The sequence below is a fragment of the Xenopus tropicalis genome, chromosome 1, assembly GCF_000004195.4.
Source record: "Xenopus tropicalis strain Nigerian chromosome 1, UCB_Xtro_10.0, whole genome shotgun sequence".
NCBI classification, from domain to species: Eukaryota; Metazoa; Chordata; class Amphibia; order Anura; family Pipidae; genus Xenopus; species Xenopus tropicalis.
In genome coordinates, this window is record NC_030677.2 from 206,440,063 (window position 1) to 206,463,372 (window position 23,310).

The 23,310-nt window shown below is 43.8% G+C and overlaps 1 protein-coding gene across 2 annotated transcripts in view; it reads left to right on the forward strand.

Annotated features, from left to right (window-relative positions):
• The first annotated feature begins 394 nt into the window (after positions 1-394).
• skor2 (SKI family transcriptional corepressor 2) overlaps positions 395-23,310 on the forward strand; it is a 41,612-nt gene continuing 18,696 nt past the window's right edge. The window contains exons 1-3 of one of the 2 annotated variants that reach the window (XM_031894931.1): positions 395-783; positions 13,855-15,653; positions 22,388-22,445. In XM_031894931.1, the coding sequence (XP_031750791.1) occupies positions 13,899-15,653; positions 22,388-22,445 (1,813 nt within the window). In that variant the 5' untranslated portion in view covers positions 395-783; positions 13,855-13,898. Of the gene's footprint in view, positions 784-10,299; positions 10,490-13,854; positions 15,654-22,387; positions 22,446-23,310 lie in introns of those variants that run through there. The other variant, XM_031894930.1, reaches the window with a different exon arrangement.

Genomic DNA, 23,310 nt, shown 5'->3' on the forward strand with positions numbered 1-23,310 from the left:
TAGATATAGATAAATAGATAGATAGATAGATATTCTACCATGTAATTTACACCAGGGAAGGCTGCTGATCAGACAGAGATATGTGGGGCAGGCAGCGGTTCAGACTACAGCCCTACAGCTCTTTGCTGCTATTCACCGTTGCAGTTGGTCCAGTTGAGCAATGCCTGTCAGTGCAGCTATGGGCCCCACCGAGGAACCCTTCCCCCGGCTCCCTGCAACCCAAACCTTCCCTCCCTGAAAGTAACTCCTCTCCCGTCTCACTGGGGCACAATAGGGGGGAAAGTGACACCGAGAGGGAAGGTGCGTCTCTTTCTCCTGTTTAATTGGAGAGTCACAGAGACATCAGCTCCCCCCTTTATCCCCTCCTGCAGAGAGACAGACAGAGAGAGTTGGACACAATAGACTTGTGCCAGAGACATCTCCCCTGTCCCACAGTGGGTGGGATTGATGTGACTTCGCTGCTTCTCACTGACAGCCCCTTTGGAAAGTAGAGGGGCTTGGAGAGGAGAGAGGTATCCTTGCACTGCTCTGGGTGACTGATAGTAGGCGTACAAGACACACACAGAGAGAGATATACAATATCGCAGCCTACTGAGAGACAGACAGACAGAGAGTGCAGGTGTTGAAGAGAGGCAGCAGAAGACTGACACCAATGGGACAAGTAGAGGGACACAAGGATGACAGCTGAGCTGGACGCACTGTGACTGCCCCCCTGTACCCCTGTAAAGCCTCCGTGGGAAGCTGTGTGCCCCCCTGCCCACCCTGATACCCCCCTGCTCACAGGTACAGTACGGTAATTAATTGCTCTTGACTCCGCAGCCTCCCGGGCCACTAGCCGCCCAGCCCTGATTGCTTGTCACAACATCTAATTGCCAAGATTGATTTCTTTCTCTTTTTAAAACGTGCGATTTTAATTGAAGGCTGGATTGTAAGCAGTTCGCCCCCTCTGACCAAAGCAGATTGAGGTAATTTAGTGTAATTTGGTTGCCAAAAGATTAATCGTTGAGGCTGGGCCGATTTGATTAAGTCAATTAATCTTTGATTACAGTGCACCCATGTCATTTGCCAAAAACGCACACACAGGAGATTCCTAATAATGTGCGTTTTTTCGCCTCCAACTTTGTGCTTCTCTATAATGTGCTTTATGGAACCTGCCATTAATATTTGCCTCGTCTTCTTTATATTGTATTTCGGTAAACTAAAACATTTTTAATCGTTACAGGTTACTTGATATAAATGAAATGTAGAAATATTATATATAATATTAATTTCTTTGCGCAACCGTTTGTTTTACGAACATAAAGTGGCGACTCTTTATACTAGTAGGAAAAGTTCCCTACGGAGTCCGACAAATCTCACAAGTTTTAGGGGTTTTATTGGTCGTTTTAATATTGAAAGAATTAACAGTAATTTGTGCTAAAAAGACTTGTAGTGTTTCTGTTACGGATCCATATCGGGACCTGCCGGAGTAGAACCCTAAAGCGATTTATTCTTCCTATTGCTTTATACAAAGGCTGGAATGGAATGGGTGCAAGTAGCACCCTATAGACTAGAGCAGATATTAATGGGTCCCCATAGTTTATTTGAAGGGTGGGTGCCAACGCACCCCTTCTGACGCAGTGAAATCGCTTACTACAATTTAAAAACAATTACTAAGCCAAGGCTCAGTTTATACGGAACAATTATTGATCCACACGGCCGGGCAGTAAAAGGTTAACAGACCCCCCCCAGGACTTTATTTTATTGAAGCGCTGTCCGTTCAGCACCTCGCAGTGTGGGAATAGGGGGGAGCTGTCCCTTCAGCACCCAGCACCCTGTATTGGTCCTATGAACGCCTTAGGTCCTAGTAGCACCTTGTATACAGCAACAGTCGTTGTTTGCATGAAACTGGACCCCACAGACTGCGACAGAAGGATAGTGGACATTGCATATTGCATATGGTGTCAGTCGCACTATATGTCTGCCCAGGATGCGACTCGCAGCTTCCGACACTTCTTTAGGGGGAAGCTGATAGTTGTGGTTCAATAACTGCCCAAATGGCAGATGTATTATAAATAATGGGTCACTAAACAGTGGTGTTTTGCTACAGACAGCCCTACTCTGTACCTTTGTAATGTTAGTAAATTGCTGTCTATCACTATGCGCTTATGGCCCTCCAGCTGCTTCTAGAACAGAACTACTACAGGCTCAAGAGATGCCAGTGTTTGCCTATAAACAACGGCTGCAGGCTTATTAACCCACACACTCCTCCATTCTCGTTTATTTTATCGGCCAACTGGTGAGAATTATATATAGTCTGGTTAGTGCCCGTATCGAACGACTAGGTTGTGTTTATGCCCAATGGGCCGCATATAAGGGAACAAGACTATGGGAATTCCAGTGCAAAGCAATTTACATTAGCAAAGACTAAATCCATAGAATTCATTGGAAAATTGTCTGCTAATAAATGTAAATATATTTGCGTGTTTTTGCGTTAATAAAGAAGACGCAAATACCCGCAATAAATTTACCTTCAGTTTTAGGGTCAGTATCTACACTTTGGGAAGTTGTATAGACTCACAACTCACAACTGACAATCATAAAGGCAGATAATATTCTACCTAAGGGTGAAGACACACAGAACTACTAGTAGCAGCTACTTGTCGCAGCTACTAAAATAGACAATGCTGATCATTTACCAATCATTTTCTCTATGTGTGTTTTACATACATAGAGGCAATTCTTATTATTCTCTATGGCAGGGAATGTTCTGGAGTTTAGTAGCTGTGACAAGTAGCTGCTACTAAGTAGCTCCGTGTGTCTTCACCCTAAAGGGATCTCAAACCATCACCTTCAAATTAGAACTAGGAATATGGCTGCTATATGCTATACTATATAATATAAGGAACTAAGGAACATATGTATAGAATGTGTAGATATGTAGTTATATATATATAGTAGAGATATATATATAGTAGATATATATATATATATCAATATATATATAACTACATATCTACACATTCTATACATATAGTCCTCAGTCTGAACAGAAGGTACAGTAGAACTGATCTGTACAATATTTTTTGAAACTTTAATTTGTAAAAGAAAAAAAAGCCAAACATTCCAGAAGATGAAACTGCGATCCGTTTAATAAAAGAGAATGAATCACTTTGCGCCATAATTATTTAGTTAGAGAATGCCCTACAAAAACATCAGGTTTTCACTTTAATCTATTTAATTCTACAAGTCCATGAACGTATTATATAAAAACAATATTAAATTGCTATAGAAAGCAATATTACATTGCTTTGTTTAATAAAAACAAATGATGATGATGATGATGATAAAGAAAATATTCCTGGTTGCAAGTGGGGTCTGTAATCCACTATACCTTATTGGGGGGGTAAAATATGAACTGGACTCTTATATGTTAATCCTATCTCTATGCTTGTAGATTGTAAGCTCTTTTGGGCAGGGCTCTCTTCCCCTCTTGTATCGGTTACTGATTGCTTTATATGTTACTCCTTGTAGATTGTAAGCTCTTTTGGGCAGGGCTCTCTTCCCCTCCTGTATCGGTTATTGATTGCTTTATATGTTACTCCTTGTAGAGTGTAAGCTCTTTTGGGCAGGGCTCTCTTCCCCTCTTGTATCGGTTACTGATTGCTTTATATGTTACTCCTTGTAGAGTGTAAGCTCTTTTGGGCAGGGCTCTCTTCCCCTCTTGTATCGGTTGCTGATTGCTTTATATGTTACTCCTTGTAGATTGTAAGCTCTTTTGGGCAGGGCTCTCTTCCCCTCTTGTATCGGTTGCTGATTGCTTTATATGTTACTCCTTGTAGATTGTAAGCTCTTTTGGGCAGGGCTCTCTTCCCCTCTTGTATCGGTTACTGATTGCTTTATATGTTACTCCTTGTAGATTGTAAGCTCTTTTGGGCAGGGCTCCCTTCCCCTCCTGTATCGGTTATTGATTGCTTTATATGTTACTCTGTATGTCCAATGTATGGAACCCACTTATTGTACAGCGCTGCGGGATATGTTGGCGCTTTATAAATAAATGTTAATAATAATAATATGTTTATAAATGAAAATAATTAATATATAAAAAAAAAATATGAACTAAAGAGGTAATTAGCGGAAAAGCCCCATTACCTGCACTGGTTAATTGATGTTGTTAAACTGACCTCCAATGCAGGAAGTTGGGAAAATAAACCCCTATAAATAATGAATGGGTGTCCTGTAATAAAGAGCTAACGACTTACTGTGCGCATTTCTCAGCAGGGAAGGGAGAGGGGCTGGGGGGCCCCATTGCAGCTTGCCAGGTAGCGTCCCCCCCGCACTTGCACTAGTCTAACTACTTTCTCTGCTGCGGATTCAGAGCAGTCATTAGCAGGCAGCTTTAAGTGAATGTTAACATTAAATAAAGAAATCTCTTGATTGTAATACTAGCAGCCATGCAATAATATCCCAGTGGGGGGTCATCAGGAATGATAGATGCCTCTCTCCAATGTGAGAAGCCTGGGAGATGCCTGTGGAAAGGGAATGAGGCTGCTGCTGCCATTGGCTTCTAGTCATTAGTTAAGGCGGCTGGCCAAGGAGCCGGCTCCTACCCGCAACGTAGGTAGAAAATACATTTCCATTTGCGCATTCCAATTCTCATTACAAGTTAGTAATTAAGGTTGGATTGCTGAGCTCCGAGAGAGCCCCATTCGTCTTCTTAATTGTTATTTTGTTCTGATGGATTTCGTGGAGGGGGAAGAAAAAAAATATATATAAATTTTATTGTTTTATTTTAAGCCACTGGCATTTTTAATTAAATATTATTTCTGGGGTTTTGTTTTTTTTTAAGTTGTTGTTTTATGTTAATGTTAAGCGCCGTTATTTGCCTCATTGAGTCTCATTATATCCCTCTCCAGTTACCTCTTGAATTATAAAGTTACTGTGTGTGTGTGTGTGTGTGTTTGTATATAAATCGTATGTGTTTGTGTGTGAAAATGCGCTATTTTATATATATATATAGGGATAAAACCAATATTTGTATCAACGTCCAAATATTCTATGCTTAATTAACATTATTATTATTATTATTATTATTAACATTTATTTATAAAGCGCCAACATATCCCGCAGCGCTGTACAATAAGTGGGTTTCATACATTGGGCATACAGAGTAACATATAAAGCAATCAGTAACCGATACAGGAGGGGAAGAGAGCCCTGCCCAAAAGAGCTTACACTCTACAAGGAGTAACATATAAAGCAATCAATAACCGATACAAGAGGGGAAGAGAGCCCTGCCCAAAAGAGCTTACACTCTACAAGGAGTAACATATAAAGCAATCAGTAACCGATACAGGAGGGGAAGAGAGCCCTGCCCAAAAGAGCTTACACTCTACAAGGAGTAACATATAAAGCAATCAGTAACCGATACAAGAGGGGAAGGGAGCCCTGCCCAAAAGAGCTTACACTCTACAAGGAGTAACATATAAAGCAATCAGTAACCGATACAGGAGGGGAAGGGAGCCCTGCCCAAAAGAGCTTACAATCTACAAGGAGTAACATATAAAGCAATCAGTAACCGATACAGGAGGGGAAGAGAGCCCTGCCCAAAAGAGCTTACACTCTACAAGGAGTAACATATAAAGCAACCAATAACCGATACAGGAGGGGAAGGGAGCCCTGCCCAAAAGAGCTTACACTCTACAAGGAGTAACATATACAGCAACCAATAACCGATACAGGAGGGGAAGGGAGCCCTGCCAAAAAGAGCTTACAATCTACAAGGAGTAACATATAAAGCAATCAATAACCGATACAGGAGGGGAAGAGAGCCCTGCCCAAAAGAGCTTACAATCTACAAGGAGTAACATATAAAGCAATCAGTAACCGATACAGGAGGGGAAGAGAGCCCTGCCCAAAAGAGCTTACAATCTACAAGGGCTTACAATGCATAAGTGTAAATACATTTGGAAACGACACTAATTTATAACAAAATGAATGAATTTTTTTTATTGATGTTTTTGCTTTTTGAGTTGCTCTTTTACAGTTTGATACATGGAAAGAGACAGATGCAGATACATAGACAGACTGAGAGAGACAGACTGAGAGAGACAGATGGACAGACAGGTACATAGAAGTCTATATAGAAGTCGGATATTTGCTTCCCTAGGTTTATAGGGAACCATGAGTTTTAGAAGAACCGGTCCGGTAGTTCTAAAGAGTTAGATCCTAAGGGTCAAGACACACGGAGCTACTAGCAACTACTAAAATACACAATGATGATCGTTTACTGATAATTGTCTCTACATGTGTTTAGCAGAGGCAATTCTCAGTATTGTCTATGGCAGGGGATTCTCTGGCTTTTAGTAGCTGCTACTAAGTAGCTCTGTGTGTCTTCACCCTAAATATCGTCTTCCCCCCACTGCCAGATCTTGTCTTTTGTCACTCAGCTCTAGGATTTTTTTTTTCAAGGAGACAAATATGGCCTCAAGTGCTGCGATCAGATGAGCTTCAGAGCTCTGCAGATGGGACCCTCTCCATAGCGCATCCCTACCCCCCCAGTTCCAAATGAAAAGGGGAGAGAGAAATCATTATTTGCAGGGGTACTTTTGTGGAGTCAGAACATAATTAAAAGAAGAAAGCGCAGTGACAATGAGAAGGTACAATTGCCCAATATTGGATCCCTTTCCCTTTCTCTTCTGCCAAGGGGGGGGGGTGAGTGGCACTGCCAGGCTGTCATTACACTGCGTAATGGTGGCACCAACTGGCCCCCTGTCTCATGTATTTCTGTATAATATCATATGGTTTCACTTCAACAGAACTAAGCCAAGGTGAGATAGATAGATAATAACTAGATAGATAGATAGATAGATAGATAATAACTAGATAGATAGATAGATAGATAGATAGATAGATAGATAGATAGATAGATACATAGATACATAGATAGATACATAGATACATAGATAGATAGATAAATCAATATAGATACATCAATAGATAGATACATAAATAGATAAATAGATAGATGATAGATGATAGATAGATAGATAGATAGATAGATAGATAGATAGATAGATAAATATAGTTGACTACTGCATTCTAATGCCCCCTGATTTATACTGATAAAGATAAATAGGTGATGGATAGACAGGGAGATGCGCTTTGCCATTTATTGAATGTTAAAACCTATATTTGATCAAAACTAGCATCCAGGTACCCGTAGTTCAATTAATCTGTATTCTAAATATCCAAAAGTCCAGTTGGGCCAATTCCTTTAGAATAAAACGCAATCAGATTTCTCTCAATGTAACTATTCCCTCAATGTAGAACTATTATATACCTATAATAAGGCTAGTAAGTTAATAAATGATTGAGATCTGTTATCTGTAAACTCTAAATAATAAAGATATATATATATATATATATATATATATATATATATATATATATATATATATATATATATAAAACGCACACATATTTGTTGTATATTTATATATATATATATATATATATACTGGAACAAGGACAGCTCTCCTAGGATTTAAAGAATATATATATATATGTTTGTGTGTGTGTGTATTATATAAACATATATATATTACACACCTAGATATATTATAGGCAAATCCCATTATTATGGTACCATTATTATCATTACTATTACTGGTAAAGTAATGGGCAGTCTGTACCGAGGCCTCTAAGAAGGGAAAGTCTAAATGGAAGGGATAACAGATGCGCTAAGAAAAGAGCAAAGCAGATCAGCTCTGACCCAAGTGGCATTTACACGAACTGTCACTTTCCCAAGCATTTAGAAGCCGTAAGATTATCGGCCGAGAACGAAGCAATGTATGAGATTGTGTGCATTATGCCAAGGGATTACAGTGCAATAGATAATATTTAGGCTCCAACATGGTACTTGGCACAAAGTGCAGGACTCACACTGTGTGTGCGTAAATGTTGTATGTTTGTGTAACTGTATGGGAAATTGTGTGTGATTTTGTGAATGTGTGATCGTGTGTGTGTGTGTAATTGTGCATCAGTATATAATTGTGCCAGTGTGTTTGTGTCGCTGTTAGGGTCTGGGTGCTTTGGAAATATGTTTTATTCTTAAAAACCAATTGTTTTGCTTTGCGCAATGTATGAATTCCCGACAATAAGTGCGACAAATAATGCGAATTACGCAAGCGCCTTTCCCACGAATGGTACAAAAGTTTGCGTTAATGGGTAAAAGTTAAAAAGAAAGAAAATATATGTTTAACTGGAAGCTGAGCTGAGAAATAAGCCAGAAATATTTTCGTTGAACACAGAAACTGTACATAACGCTGATTTAATGGGAACTGATGCAGAGTGGGGTATAAACATAGGCGCTAAAGCCGCAGTTATTGGAATATAAATAATGATATTTTGCGGTCAGTGCAGGCATTTTATTCGGGATCTTTCAGCTTCTGCTGCTAAAAACTCCCAGACGGACACTGAGCAATTTATCATCAATTCTCCCTCAAAACAGGGTGGCGGCGCATTGGCCTGATGCAATTATTTGTTTAATAAGCAGCTACAGTATCCCCCCCCCCCCACACACACACACACACACACACACACACACAAACACAATTAATTGGGATTCTAATTTCTTTTGCGCAATTGTTTGTAGAGAAAAAAAATTATCAGCAGTGTCCTACATAGCAACTAAATGCTGGGAAATTATACAGGTCTCTGGGTTCAGCCATTCAGTCCACCTGTGCCCCCCTGTGCCCCCCTGTGCCCTCGCAATATGGGGCTCTGCTGGGTTCATTGAGTGCAGGGTTTATTTGGTGTGAATATCATCTATCTATCTATCATCATCTGTCCGTCTATCCATTTATCTGTGTAATAGCTATCTCTTAATCTATGTAATATCTATCTCTCTATCTATCAATCTATCTATCTATCTATCTATCTGTCTATTATCATCTGTTGGTCTATCTATTCATCTATGTAATATCCATCTATTTATCTATATAATATCTATCTAGCTATCTGTCATCTATTCATCTAATATCTATCTGTCTATCTATCAATCTATCCATCTATTTATCTATATAATATCTATCTATCTATGTATCTATCTATCTGTCTATCTATCATCATCATCTGTTGGTCTATCTATTTATCTGTATATCTATCTATCTATCTATCTATTCATCTATGTAATATCTATCTATTTATCTATATAATATCTATCTAGCTATCTGTCATCTATTCATCTAATATCTATCTGTCTATCTATCTATCTAATGTCTATTTGTCATCTATCTATGTAATATCTATCTATCTAATATCCACCTATAACTATCTATCTATCTATCATCTATTTATCTATCATCTATCGTTCTTTATCTTTCTTTCTATCATCTGTCATCTATGTAATATCTATTTATCTATTTATGTAATATCATCTATCTATCTATCTATCTATCTATCTATCTATCATCTATATCTATCATCTATCGATCTATCTATCTATCTATCTATCTATCTATCTATCTATCATCTATCTATCTATCTATCTATATCTATCCATCTATCTATCTATCTATCTATCTATCATCTATCTATCTATCTATCTATCTATCTATCTATCTATCTATCTATCTATCTATCTATATCTATCATCTATCTATCTATCTATCTATCTATCTATCTATCTAACATCTGTCTATCAGTGTTGCGCCATATATAGGGTTTTTGAGTTAATTTGCCCTTTATTCCCTGCTTTATCAACCCCCAGACAAGGGCTCTTCCATTTAAAGGCGCTTTCCCGGGCCTTTTTATTGTATATGGAAATAAATTAAGGATATCTTTTCATGATACAGAGACTTGAAAAAGATTGTGTTTAATTCTCCATTTTTAATACATTGGACACTTTATTCCCTATTTTGGATTTTTATTTTATATTTCGGCTTTGGGGGGGGGGGGCAGTTCCAAGGGGAGATACAAACAGTAACATAATGAGAAATCTAAGGTACCAGCCGGTGCGGTTATTGCGGCTGATTTAGCGAAGGTGTCGCTAATTTCAGATAAAAATGAGCATCTGTTCCTATTTCTTTTCCTTTGTGGTTTTTTTTTTTGTAGTTATTTAGAATAAAATATACTTCGATTATCTTTACTCTGGCGTTTAATTCCATCCTGGAACACTTGTACCCCACCCCTCCTTTCCTCCTCCCCTTCAACCTATAGTCTATACGTTGACTCCTTGGGTGGGGGGGGGAAGGGGTTAATATGGAGGCGATGACGTCAGCTAGAGGTGCTGAAGGAGTAGGGTGGCAGCCCCGGCAGAGGCTGAATGTGAGCTTGGTGCTCTACACACACACAGGCACCCTGGGCTCTGGGAGGTCACAGCCTATAGGTCCTGCTGCCTGGCTTCTTACCTTGGATATGTACTAACCTGGGGGGCTGCAGAATCCCCCGCAATCTCCATCCCAGGATGCCTTGTTCCACTGTGTGAGGATTGCCCGGCTACTCACAGGTATTTCGTTAGTACTAACTGCAGTCTTAAATATTATTTACATCGCTCCTTTCATCCTGGTCTTGACCCTAGAATACATAGTAGTGTGGGGGTAGCGCAACGCAATACGCAATAGTGACAGCTCTTTTGCGCACAGAGAGGTCTGTAAAGGAGTCACCTTAAATTGTGTTTGGCAGAGGGGTTTTTTAACCTACACTGATAAATGTAATTTATTAAATCGTCTCAATGGTATAAACTGACCGCAGAACTGTTAATAGTGGGGAATGCGATCTTATTGCTTATACTTGTCCTTAGGGTCGGGTTGTATAGCAGAGAGTGGGTATAATAATACAGTTATTGTATGTAAGCCCCTAAATGCCTGGGCCAGAGTATATATATATACAGTATATACAGTATTTACAGTGTCCCCAGGAATTCTATGGAACCGTAGTTTTATTTCTATCATATTGAATCGCCAATTTGCAATTAAACTGTTAACAAATGTGCTTTAATGTGTCCGTTTTCTTAATGATATTGGGTTTCAAAACGTCGTTCCGAAATAGGTCGAAAGCAGCAAACCCTTATCTACAGAGTATTTGTCTTAACTATTGTATTTTTTTTACATTTCTATTTCTGAGAAGTAGGGAACATAAAAACTGTACAAATATATCCCGTTAAATAAACTGGTAACGAATGTGGATTAAACTAGTTAAGACATTTAATACAAATACAACTATTCGTGTAATATATTTGCTCAGAAAACATTTGATTTGTATTAGCGGATTTAAAGAAAGAGTTGCAATCGCATTTTTACTTTATTACACCAAGCGCAATTAATACATTTATAATCCGTTATACATTTGGAAATTTGGCAACCAGATTATTGTCGAAAGCATTCCCTGTGTATTGTAGAGGCTGCTATTAAATTGTAATTAATAATTCAATTATCCACTAAGATTATTTGTAGTCAATAAACTTAAGTGAACATTAACTGATACTTCTGAAACCACATAAACTCGTACATTTTTTATATATATATATATATATATGTGTGTGTATATGTATATATATATATGTATAATATATATATACACTGCAAATATGCATTTAATCTGTACACACACCGTATATATATACATACATATATATATATGTATATATATATATATATATATGTATATATATATGTATATACACACCATAATATTAAACTACATGGTAACATCTACTGTTGTAAGTATGTAATTTCTACTCTTGAAATGTAATTAATTGAAAGTTTGTTATATGTTTTTTATTTTCTAAGTAACATATTTTTAAAAAACTTGCTGCAGATTCTGTGTTTTCTGAAAAGCCAAAATTCATATTATAACCCCATTTAATCTGTAGCCTGCCATTCATCTCACAGTAATGATCCCTTCCGTGGGCAGCACATAGTCTTGTATTGTGAATAGGTTAATTGGGTTTTAATTAATTGTAGCATCACTGTAAATTGGAGCTTTGCAAGGGAGGTGCCACTGATAGCGGAAAATGCACCTGGGAAGGGGTGATCATAAAAAATAAAGACTGATTTCCTTCTGTGTGAGACCAGATAGAACAGGAACAATTATTGTGTTGGGCTGGAACCTTTGGGGCCTACAGAAGAGTATGGGTCCAATGAGGAGACTGAGAAAATTCTGGACCACAAAGGGTGCTTGCACCTATAGTAATAATGTGTGTCATGCAAAGTCATATTAGGAGATGCTAATTGTGCACTAAGCTATATATTGCTTTCTTTTACATGGCCCCCCAAGATATGTAGTTACATTTACTACTATACCTCTCTCTTTACCCAAGCAGAATCATCTGCCATTAGACTAGTGGTGATATATAGGAAGAGTTCTAGGAAATGCATCTATGTACCACCTGTTCACCTCTTTATTGTGCAGGTAGTACAGCACAACCTAATGTAGTATTACAAATAATAGTTTCTGGCTGTTGGATAACAGGTATAGTAGGGAGAGATGGTGCCTATAGTAGCAGTGGGGGGATAATAGCCTCTGGGAAGGGACTGGGGTTGTGGGATAGCAGGTATAGTAGGGAGAGATGGTGCCTATAGTAGCAGTGGGGGGATAATAGCCTCTGGGAAGGGACTGGGGCTGTGGGATAGCAGGTATAGTAGGGAGAGATGGTGCCTATAGTATCAGTGGGGGATAATAGCCTCTGGGAAGGGACTGGGGCTGTGGGATAGCAGGTATAGTAGGGAGAGATGGTGCCTATAGTAGCAGTGGGATAATAGCCTCCTGGGAAGGGACTGGGGCTGTGGGATAGCAGGTATAGTAGGGAGAGATGGTGCCTATAGTAGCAGTGGGGGGATAATAGCCTCTGGGAAGGGACTGGGGCTGTGGGATTACAGGTATAGTAGGGAGAGATGGTGCCTATAGTAGCAGTGGGGGGATAATAGCCTCTGGGAAGGGAACTGGGGCTGTGGGATAGCAGGTAATACGTAGGGAGAGATGGTGTCTATAGTAGCAGTGGGGGGATAATAGCCTCTGGGAAGGGACTGGGGCTGTGGATAGCAGGTATAGTAGGGAGAGATGGTGCCTATAGTAGCAGTGGGGGGATAATAGCCTCTGGGAAGGGACTGTGGCTGTGGGATAGCAGGTATAGTAGGGAGAGATGGTGCCATAGTAGCAGTAGCAGTGGGGGGATAATAGCCTCTGGGAAGGGACTGGGGCTGTGGGATAGCAGGTATAGTAGGGAGAGATGGTGCCTATAGTAGCAGTGGGGGATAATAGCCTCTGGGAAGGGACTGGGGCTGTGGGATAGCAGGTATAGTAGGGAGAGATGGTGCCTATAGTAGCAGTGGGGGATAATAGCCTCTGGGAAGGGACTGGGGCTGTGGATAGCAGGTATAGTAGGAGAGATGGTGCTATAGTAGCAGTGGGGGATAATAGCCTCTGGGAAGGGACTGGGGCTGTGGGATAGCAGGTAGTAGGGAGAGATGGTGCCTATAGTAGCAGTGGGGGATAATAGCCTCTGGGAAGGGACTGGGGCTGTGGGATAGCAGGTATAGTAGGGAGAGATGTGCCTATAGTAGCAGTGGGATAATAGCCTCTGGGAGGGACTGGGGCTGTGGGATAGCAGGTATAGTAGGGAGAGATGGTGCCTATAGTAGCAGTGGGATAATAGTCTCAGGAAAGGCACCGTGAATATGAGATACATATAACAGTGTTATCCAACATATAGTTATCATCACCTGCCCGTATCGCTGTCTGGTATTTATATAAAAACTTACCTCTGTAGAGTTTAAACTGAATATATAGTTTTTGAATTGTCTACTTAGTTGCTGCTTACAGCCTTCTTTATGCACTGCAATAAAGTTCATGTCTGTTCCTCTCTTATTGCAGTAGACAGAAGACCAGAGAAGACCCTTCTGCTCACCTCTGAAGCAATGGCTACCAGTCCCTTACCAGTAACCAATGATATTCTCCTGGCATCTACCGCCAGCACTTATCCCCAGGATTCTCTGAGCCAGTCCAGGTCCGGCCACTCCGGCATGAAACCTAACCAGGTCAGCCAGGTCATTCTCTATGGCATCCCCATTGTTTCTCTAGTCATTGATGGACAAGAAAGGCTGTGCCTTGCCCAAATCTCCAACACCCTACTCAAGAACTACAGCTACAATGAAATCCACAACAGGAGAGTGGCCCTTGGCATCACCTGTGTGCAGTGCACCCCGGTGCAGCTGGAGATATTAAGGCGAGCCGGAGCAATGCCCATATCTTCTAGAAGGTGTGGAATGATCACCAAAAGAGAAGCCGAAAGGTTGTGCAAGTCTTTCCTTGGTGAAAACCGACCCCCCAAGCTTCCAGATAACTTTGCCTTTGATGTCAGCCATGAGTGTGCTTGGGGCTGTAGGGGGAGTTTCATCCCAGCCAGATACAATAGCTCCAGGGCCAAGTGCATCAAGTGTACTTATTGCAACATGTACTTTTCCCCAAACAAATTCATCTTCCATTCACATCGCACACCAGAGGCGAAATACATGCAGCCAGATGCAGCCAACTTCAACTCATGGAGAAGGCACTTGAAGTTGTCGGATAAGACTCCTTCAGATGATATGGTGTTCGCCTGGGAGGATGTGAAAGCCATGTTTAATGGCGGTAGCCGCAAGAGGGCACTTTCTCATGGGCATTGTCACTCCATAAGCTCTGTCAAGTCCTCCACCGGCATCCTACCACACATGATAGGTCAGGATCTCAACCAGAAGAGGCCAAGGTTTGAGGAAGAAGAGGAGCTAGAGACTTCTAATCTCCCAAGCAAAACCCAGCGAAGCTACCCGGTCATACCAGTGCCCAGCAAAGGGTTCGGCATGTTGCAAAAGTTCCCTGCCAGCACCCTTTTCCCAAACCCTTACACCTTCCCTGCTTTCGGACTCTGCCAGAAGAAAGATGACAGTGACTCGGTCAATAGTCAGAAAACAAGTGCACTGTCTGGGTTGTTCTGGCCTGGGAGGAAGGATGCTTTCTACCCACCATTTTGTATGTTCTGGCCACCGAGAACACCAGGAGGACTCCCAGTCCCCACCTACCTCCAGCCTCAACCCAGCGCCCTCACTTCTATCACCGAAAACCCCAGTTTACGGCAAGCCTTCCTGGAGCTCTCTGACCAGAGCGACGGAAGCAGCATTAGCAACGCCGGTGACAATCTATTTGAGACTGAATGCTCAAGCTCCCCGGTGGCCGGCGACATCAGGGCCTCGTCTGAAGGTCGAACCAACATTTTGGACGTACCCCCTTTCCCCATCAGAAAACAGAACTACCATTCAGCCTTTAGGCCGGTGGTCAAGGATGCAGAAAGTATAGCCAAGCTGCACGGCAACATGGAGGACTTTGCATCCGACAGGCACATTTCCCCCGGAACGAGCTGCAGTTATCAGAGCGACAGCTCCGACTCGGACGAAGAGCAGGAGGTGGATGTGGAGTCCAACAAACAACAGGACGACGAGGAAGAAGAGACTCTAAGCAGCCAGTTTCTCCAAAGCAGAGGACTCTCAGAGAGCGCAGACAAGACCCTCAAGGAAAGGTCTCCCTACCCGACCCCCAGAAACGAGGAGAAACCTGACAGCCCCGAGAACCTTTCTTCTGCCACCCCAAAAGACTCCAGTCCCCGTCATACATCACTGGAGGAACCCTGCTGCAAAGATGTAAATACCCCCCTCTGGGCTCTTCTGCTAATTATTATTATTTAACTGCCGCTTTAGGCGCAAGGCTTGATGTGTGCATAATAAGATTGATAGCTCCGTGCCCGGCAGGAATGAAATCTTCAATATGTTTAGCTTTTTAACACAATGCCACCGAGAGCAAATGTTCAACATGCAAATGGAGCGTCCCCTTGAGAGCCGCGCACATCCCCCTCCTCCCGCCGTGACATCTAATAGGAGTATGTGACATTCAGGTTCCCCCCCCCCGCACAGAACTCTAGATACCTGGGCACATGGGCTCACACTCTACCCCCCCGTTCTGACTAGTACTAAAGGTCCCCATACACTATAAGATCCGCTCGCTTGGCGCCAAGCGAGCGAATCTTCACCCGATATCCCCACCTACGGGTGGCGATATCGGGGAGGCATGTAGGTGAATTCTGCACGCGGCAATGGGGCAGTCGGATCAGGGACCGCATCAACGAGCCGATGCGGTCCCCGATCCGACGGGATTTTCTAACCTGCCCGATCGATATCTGGGCAATTTCAGGCCAGATATCGGTCGGCCAGTCCGCTCGTTTCTGCCCCTACACGGGCCGATAAGCTGCCGAGTCGGTCCAAGGGACCCATATCTGCAGCTTCTATCGGCCCGTGTATGGGGACCTTTAGGAGAAGGATTATTTGTCTCATAAGACAAAGCAGGGTCAGTTACCCTTTATCTGAATGGCACATTAGTATATACTGCACTGCTGCTTATAATATCTGTGGCTCATTCAGCAGTGAGAAGGAAAGGGTTAAATTGAAATAATACCCCCGATAATGTAGGTCTCTATACAAATATACTGCATAAAACCCTGCTTCATCTATTTCATAAATATATACTTGTTAGTAGTATGTGCCATTGGGTAATCCTAAATAGGAAACTGCCATTTTAAGTACTAAGGGCCGCCCCCTGGGATCATAGGAGTCACAGTGCACACAAACAAGCCAAGGCACACATACATGCTAGGCCCCATCAGCCAATGAATGGGCAGAGTTATGCTTTTTGCTCCCACACTACTTCCTGTTACAGTTAGAGCTGCATCACTTCCTGTCAGCTGATCTCTGAGGGAGCACACAGCCCATCACTAAATGGCGGCTCAAAGGAAAGGATGTAAAAGGGCAATATTTACTGATATATATATTCCAGTTTGGGGAGATTCTTTAATAGGCCACTTTATGGGATATCCTGTATATCGGTTGGTTACGTATTTATTCTGGGGGTGCAATTTTGCTGTGAGGAGGCGTCGCTAAGGCGCAGGAGTCAGCGAATGAGAGTGGAGCTCAAGTAATTTGTTTAATATTTACAGTCGCTTTCTGCCCTCAGTGTAGTCATGTGATATTAGCTCAGTCCCACCCATAATAGGGCCCCAGAACCCTTTTTTTGAGTTACATTAAATCATAACAACATGATTATTGGTTTATACAAAAGGGGGATGTTACTCCCCTTACTAGTGTCCCCTGCTAGTCCCCTTACTAGTGTCCCCTGCTAGTCCCCTTACTAGTGTCCCCTGCTAGTCCCCTTACTAATGTCCCCTGCTAGTCCCCTTACTATGTCCCCTGCTAGTCCCTTACTAATGTCCCTGCTAGTCCCCTTACTTAGTCCCCTAGTCCCCTACTAATGTCCCCTGCTAGTCCCCTACTATGTCCCCTGCTAGTCTGCTAGTCCCTACTAGGTCCCTGCTAGTCCCCTTACTAGTGTCCCCTGCTATCCCCTTCTAATGTCCCCTGCTAGTCCCCTTACTAGTCCCCTGTAGCCCCTTATAATGTCCCCTGCTAGTCCCCTTACTAGTGTCCCCTGCTTAGTCCCTCATTACTAGGTGTCCCCTGCTGTCCCCTTACAGTGTCCCCTGCTGTCCCCTTACTAGTGCCCCTGCTAGTCCCCTTACTAGTGTTCCCCTGCAGTCCCCTTACTAGTGTCCCTGCGGTCCCCTTACTATGTCCCTGTAGTCCTTACTAGTGTCCCCTGCTAGTCCCCTTACTAGTGTCCCCTGCTAGTCCCTTACTAATGTCCCCTGCTAGTCCCCTACTAGTGTCCCCTGCTAGTCCCCTTACTAGTGTCCCCTGCTTAGTCCCCTTACTAGTGTCCCCTGCTAGTCCCTTACTATGTCCCCTGCTAGTCCCCTACTAATGTCCCCTGCTAGGTCCCCTTACTAGTGTCCCCTGCTAGTCCCCTTACTAGTGTCCCCTGCTAGTCCCCTTACTAGTGTCCCCTGCTAGTCCCCTTACTAGTGTCCCCTGCTAGTCCCCTTACTAATGTCCCCTGCTAGTCCCCTTACTAGTGTCCCCTGCTAGTCCCCTTACTAGTGTCCCCTGCTAGTCCCCTTACTAATGTCCCCTGCTAGTCCCCTTACTAGTGTCCCCTGCTAGTCCCCTTACTAGTGTCCCCTGCTAGTCCCCTTACTAATGTCCCCTGCTAGTCCCCTTACTAATGTCCCCTGCTAGTCCCCTTACTAATGTCCCCTGCTAGTCCCCTTACAGTGTCCCCTGCCTTCCCCTTACTAATGTCCCCTGCTATCCCCTTACTAATGTTCCCCTGCTAGTCCCCTTACTAAATGTCCCTGCTAGGTCCCCTTTACTAGTGTCCCCTGCTAGTTCCCCTACTAATGTCCCTGCTAGTCCCCTTACTTAATGTCCCCTGCTAGTCCCCTTGACTAGTGTCCCCTACTAGTCCCTTACTAATGTCCCCTGCTAGTCCCCTTACTAATGTTCCCCCTAGTCCCCTTACTAATGTCCCTGCATCCCCTTACTAATGTCCCTGCTAGTCCCCTTACGTATTCCCTGCTATCCCCTTACTAATTCCCCTGCTAGTCCCCTTAACTAATGTCCCCTGCTTAGTCCCCATACTAATGTCCCCTTGCTAGTCCCCTACTTGATGTCCCCTGCGAGTCCCCTTACTAATGTCCCCTGTGATCCCCTTACTAGTTTCCCCTGCTAGTCCCCTTACATATTGTCCCCTGCTAGTCCCCTTACTAGTGTCCCTGCTAGTCCCTTACTAATGTCCCCTGGCTAGTCCCTACTAATTGTCCCCTGCTAGTCCCTTACTAGTTGTCCCTGCTATTCCCCTTACTAAGTCCCCTGCTAGTCCCCTTACTATGTGTCCCCTGGCTAGTCCCCTTACTAATGTCCCCTGCTAGTCCCCTTACTAATTCCCCTGCTAGTCCCCTTACTAATGTCCCCTGCCTAGTCCCTTACTAGTGTCCCCTGCTAGTCCCCTTACTAATGTCCCCTGCTAGTCCCCTTACTAAATGTCCCCTGCTAGTCCCCTTACTAATGTCCCCTGCTTAGTCCCTTACTAATGTCCCCTGCTAGTCCCTCTACTAGTGTCCCCTGCTTCCCCTTACTAATGTCCCCTCTATCCCCTTACTAATGTCCCCTGCTAGTCCCCTTACTAGTGTCCCCCTGCTATCCCCTACTATGTGCCCCTGCTAGTCCCCTTACTAGTGTCCCCTGCTAGTCCCCTTTACTAATGTCCCCTGCTAGTCCCCCTTACTAAGTCCCCTGCTAAGTCCCCCTTACAGTGTCCCCTGCTATTCCCCTTACTAATGTCCCCTGCTAGTCCCTTACTAATGTCCCCTGCTAGTCCCCTTACTTAGTGTCCCCCTGCTAGTCCCCTTACTAATGTCCCCTGCTAGTTCCCTTACTAATGTCCCCTGCTAGTCCCCTTACTAATGTCCCCTGCTAGTCCCCTTACTAATGTCCCCGCTAGTCCCCTTACTAGTGTCCCCTGTAGTCCCCTTACTAATGTCCCCTGCTAGTCCCCTTACTAGTGTCCCCTGCTAGTCCCCTTACTAGTGTCCCCTACTTAGTCCCCTTACTAATGTCCCCTGCTAGTCCCCTTACTAATGTCCCCTGCTAGTCCCCTTACTAATGTCCCCTGCTAGTCCCCTTACTTAAATGTCCCCTGCTAGTCCCCTTACTAATGTCCCCTGCTAGTCCCCTTACTAGTGTCCCCTGCTAGTCCCCTTACTAGTGTCCCCTGCTAGTCCCCTTACTAATGTCCCCTGCTATCCCCTTACTAGGTGTCCCCTGCTAGTCCCTTACTAGTGTCCCCTACTAGTCCCCTTACTAATGTCCCCTGCTAGTCCCCCTTACTAATGTACCCATGCTAATAGTCCCCTTACTAATGTCCCCTGCTAGTCCCTTACTAATGTCCCCTTGCTAGTCCCCCTACTACTAGTCCCCTGCTAGTCCCCTTACTAGTGTCCCCTGCTAGTCCCCTTATACTAATGTCCCCTGCTTAGTTTCCCCTTAACTAATGTCCCCTGCTAGTCCCCTTACTGTGTCCCCTGCTAGTCCCCTTACTAGTGTCCCCTGCTAGTCCCGCTTACTAATGTCCCTGCTAGTTCCCCTTACTAAATGTCCCCTGCTAGTCCCCTTATAGTGTCCCCTGCTAGTCCCCTTACTAGTGTCCCTGCTGTGTCCCCTGCTCAGTCCCTTACTAATGTCCCCTGCTAGTCCCCTTACTAATGTCCCCTGCTAGTCCCCCTTACTAGTGTCCCCTGCTAGCCCTTACTGAGTGTCCCCTGCTAGTCCCTTATAGTGTCCCTGTAGTCCCTTACTAAGTGTCCCGCTAGTCCCCTTACTAATTCCCCCTGCTAGTCCCCTTACTAGTGTCCCCTGCCTAGTTCCCCTTTATATGTCCCCTGCTACCCTTACTAATGTCCCCTGCTAGTCCCCTTTACTAATGTCCCTGCTAGTCCCCTTACTAATGTCCCCTGCTAGTCCCCTTACTAGTGTCCCTGCTAGTCCCCTTGCCTAAATGTCCCCCTGCTAGTCCTTACGAATGTCCCCTGCTAGTCCCCTTACTATGTGTCCCTGCTGTCCCCTTACTAATGTCCCTGCTTTAGTCCCCTTACTAGTGTCGCCCTGCAGCCCCTTACTATTGTCCCTGCTAGTCCCCTTACTAATTGTCCCCTGCTAGGTTCCCTTACTAATGTCCCCTGCTAGTCCCCTTACTAGTGTCCCCTGCTGTCCCCTTACAATGTCCCCTGCCTAGTTCCCCTTACTAATGTCCCCTGCTAGTCCCCTTACTAATGTCCCCTTGCCCTAGGTTCCCCTTACTAATGTCCCCTGCTAGTCCCCTTACTTAGTGTCCCCTGCTAGTCCCCTTACTAGTGTCCCCTGCTAGTCCCCTTACTAGTGTCCCCTGCTAGTCCCCTTACTAGTGTCCCCTGCTAGTCCCCTTACTAGTCCCCTTACTAATGTCCCCTGCTAGTCCCCTTACTAATGTCCCCTGCTAGTCCCCTTACTAATGTCCCCTACTGTTTCTTATCTATTTGGGCTTTCTGGAAATAATTAGAAATAAATCTATGGTCCCCTCATTGTGCAATAGTAAGAGAGGATGTTGTCAGTTAGGGGGGATTCGGGGGGATTACCCCATTAATGCCACGTCGGCCACAACAAACAAGTGGAAGGTGAACATCAGTGCTCTGCGGGCAGGGCTATTGGTTACCCGGGTATATTCCCTACGCTGCTAGTATCTTATGCCTGGAAAGAAGCAAAATAATACTATAATAATATACAATAACAAGTTACCGGCCGCTCTCATTTACTGATCATTGCATAGTATTTCCATGTGTATTTTGTGCAGAATAAATTAGAAATTGTGGCTTTATTCCATATTTGCACGAGTAGCCCAGCTCAGTGTGAGGGGGTATTGGGATATCGAGGGGGGGAACACGGAAAGCCCCCGATATATCAGTTGTGCATAAAATACTTGGTACTTGCACCATAATGGGGGGATCAGATAGGGTCTGTGCCACTGTGACAGAATATCTGATCCCCCCATTGTAAGCAGCAGTCCTGCCCTGCTTTATGGCTGAGATTCTAGCTATCTGTATAACAGAGCATTCTGTCACAGTGGCACAGATCCTATCTGATCCCCCATTGTAAGCAGCAGTCCTGCCCTGCTTTATGGCTGAGATTCTAGCTATCTGTATAACAGAGCATTCTGTCACAGTGGCACAGATCCTATCTGATCCCCCCCATTGTAAGCAGCAGTCCTGCCCTGCTTTATGGCTGAGATTCTAGCTATCTGTATAACAGAGCATTCTGTCACAGTGGCACAGATCCTATCTGATCCCCCATTGTAAGCAGCAGTCCTGCCCTGCTTTATGGCTGGAGATTCTAGCTATCTGTATAACAGAGCATTCTGTCACAGTGGCACAGATCCTATCTGATCCCCCCATTGTAAGCAGCAGTCCTGCCCTGCTTTATGGCTGAGATTCTAGCTATCTGTATAACAGAGCATTCTGTCACAGTGGCACAGATCCTATCTGATCCCCCCCATTGTAAGCAGCAGTCCTGCCCTGCTTTATGGCTGAGATTCTAGCTATATATATATATGAGTCTTGAGAGCAATGTGTCCTGGGATGCAATTTTAAAACCAGTGCAGAGTTCTGAGACCTTAATAAGCAAAATGGTTTTAAAAAAAAAGTCTAATCAATGCAACAGTTTTAACATGTATTTTATGGAAATTGGATATTTTTGCAGAATACAGAACAGTACATATGACTAAGTACATACACATTTAAATAGAAATATTAGTTTGGGTTGATAGTGTCCCTCAGGGACTGTATATTTGCCCAAAATGTGAAAATAAGGAATCATTTATTTACAACTGCATGATGCATTTAGCCACAATTTATATATATACTGAATCATAAACATATGCCCCACTTGTGTATTTATTGTAGGCTCAGAAAACCAAAGAGGACAGTGCCAGCTTATCGTCTAAAGAAGATTGTTTCCCAGGTACGTAAATCTCTGTTTCATTCATACATTCTATGCACTAATGAGTATTGTGTTTAAATGAAAAAAATAAATGTTTCTATATATCTGTAACCTTGTTATGGGCTAAGGGGGCCCAGCCTGAAGGCCAGTTAGGGGGGATTTGGGGTGAGTGCTTATTTGTGCCCTGGGTACCCCTGGAACTATAGCGCGGTGACTGTTACCCCAATGTTTCTATATATCTGTAACCTTGTTATGGGCTAAGGGGGCCCAGCCCTGAAGGCCAGTTAGGGGGGGATTTGGGGTGAGTGCTTATTTGTGCCCTGGGTTACCCCTGGAACTATAGCAGGGTGACTGTTACCCCAATGTTCTATATATCTGTAACCTTGTTATGGGCTAAGGGGGCCCAGCCTGAAGGCCAGTTAGGGGGGATTTGGGGTGAGTGCTTATTTGTGCCCTGGTACCCCTGGAACTATAGCAGGGTGACTGTTACCCCAATGTTTCTATATATCTGTAACCTTGTTATGGGCTAAGGGGGCCCCAGCCTGAAGGCCAGTTAGGGGGGATTTGGGGTGAGTGCTATTTGTGCCCTGGGTACCCCTGGAACTATAGCAGGGTGACTGTTACCCCAATGTTTCTATATATCTGTAACCTTGTTATGGGCTAAGGGGGCCCAGCCTGAAGGCCAGTTAGGGGGGGATTTGGGGGTGAGTGCTTATTTGTGCCCTGGGTACCCCTGGAACTATAGCGGGGGTGACTGTTACCCGCAATGTTTCTATATATCTGTAACCTTGTTATGGGCTAAGGGGGCCCAGCCTGAAGGCCAGTTAGGGGGGGATTTGGGGTGAGTGCTTATTTGTGCCCTGGGTACCCCTGGAACTATAGCAGG